This window comes from Dysidea avara, chromosome 7 (assembly GCF_963678975.1).
Source record: "Dysidea avara chromosome 7, odDysAvar1.4, whole genome shotgun sequence".
Taxonomy (NCBI): Eukaryota; Metazoa; Porifera; class Demospongiae; order Dictyoceratida; family Dysideidae; genus Dysidea; species Dysidea avara.
The window spans coordinates 30,507,575-30,508,999 of record NC_089278.1 but is presented as its reverse complement, the minus strand read 5'-3'; the positions used below and the strand labels follow the sequence as shown (position 1 = coordinate 30,508,999).

Here is a 1,425-nt window from a genome sequence, read left to right as displayed (position 1 = left end):
CTGAACATACACTAAAAGTTCACAACTGAAAATGCACTTTTGTAGCTTAAACTGATGGCACTATAGCTTACTTTTAGGGAGGGGGGTATAGCTATAGCTTCAACGTCACAACTGTAAAGTCTTACAATCCACTTTGTTATAGCTGTTCTTCCCCGCCTTCACATGACGTAATTAAGTATGATCATACAGCCAGTATAAAAGAGATCTACTAAACCACCTCCCTTATCAGTGTATAAACACAATGTCTTGTAGAACTGCTAGTGCTCCAGAGATGGCAGCTTCATCCTCGGACAACGCAGGTGTTCGGAAAAGTCCTGCGAAGGGCGTCACGCCCCTTGATGGCTACCGCGAAGAAATAACTTGCCCGTATTGTCGGCATTCCGCTAATGATTCGTTGAAGATAATGGACTCCGAACCAGCTATCTATTGCCCCTACTGTCCATGGAATAGCATCGATGACATTCCGCCTAGTGAAGTGGAGAACGATAAGCTAGTACCTCCACCAACTACAGAAAACCGCGGTGCTTCGCCACATCTTGACGTGTTTTGTCCAAACAAGAACTTGGGGTGCTCGTGGAGTGGCAACCTTTCAAATGTTTATAAACACACCAACTCAGAATGTAAGTGTAAGCGTACCTCGCTGAGTTCAGATGATGACAGTGACAGCAATTCAGTGCATTCCAGTGGGTCAATGGATGAAGATGAAAACGAAGTAGTTGTAGCACCAATGATTATTATGATGAGTGAATTTGAACAAAAGAAGATGAACAATGAACAGTGGTACTCACCTGTTTTCTGTACACATGAACAAGGATATCAGTTCAGGTTGAGAGTAGATGCTAATGGATGGTGTAGTGGTGATGCTGTAGCAGTAGTGGTCTCCCTAGTGAAGGGTGATCACGATGATGAACTGGAGTGGCCATTTCAAGGAGTAATCACAGTACAGATTTTAAACCACATCACAAATTCAGCACACTCAACGGTAAAGGAGTTCGTATTCAAAGATGGTGGATATGAATGTCAACGAGTTATAGATGAGACAGAACCAGAATTTGGTTGTTGGTGTGACAGATTCATCACACACAGTGCACTACAATATAATCCTGTCAAGAAAAGTCAATACCTCAAAAATGACTGTCTATATTTCCTTGTAACGTCCACTCCACTCAGATAGTAGCTACAACCTTTTTAATGTATGTAAATCAGAAAATTATACTTTTTAACTTTTTACTGAAATAAATACTTATCAAGTGATAATTACTAGTATGTAAGTAAATTGTGTTAATTGTTAAATCACCAGTTAAACTTAGCTATATACATGCATGGAAGAGTGCATGTAGCTACTTGTGGTGTAGTAGTGATATTTGAGTGGCATGCACATTGATGTAAATCCCTCTATAATTTCACAACATGTTTTAGTCTACT

General features: G+C 40.2%; 1 protein-coding gene across 1 annotated transcript; it reads left to right on the top strand.

Moving 5' to 3' along the window:
* Positions 1–241: 241 nt before the first annotated feature.
* Positions 242–1,174, top strand: LOC136261164 (uncharacterized). The gene has a single exon (XM_066055135.1). The coding sequence runs from the start codon at positions 242–244 to the stop codon at positions 1,172–1,174; it is 933 nt and encodes a 310-aa protein (XP_065911207.1).
* The last annotated feature ends 251 nt before the right edge of the window (positions 1,175–1,425 follow it).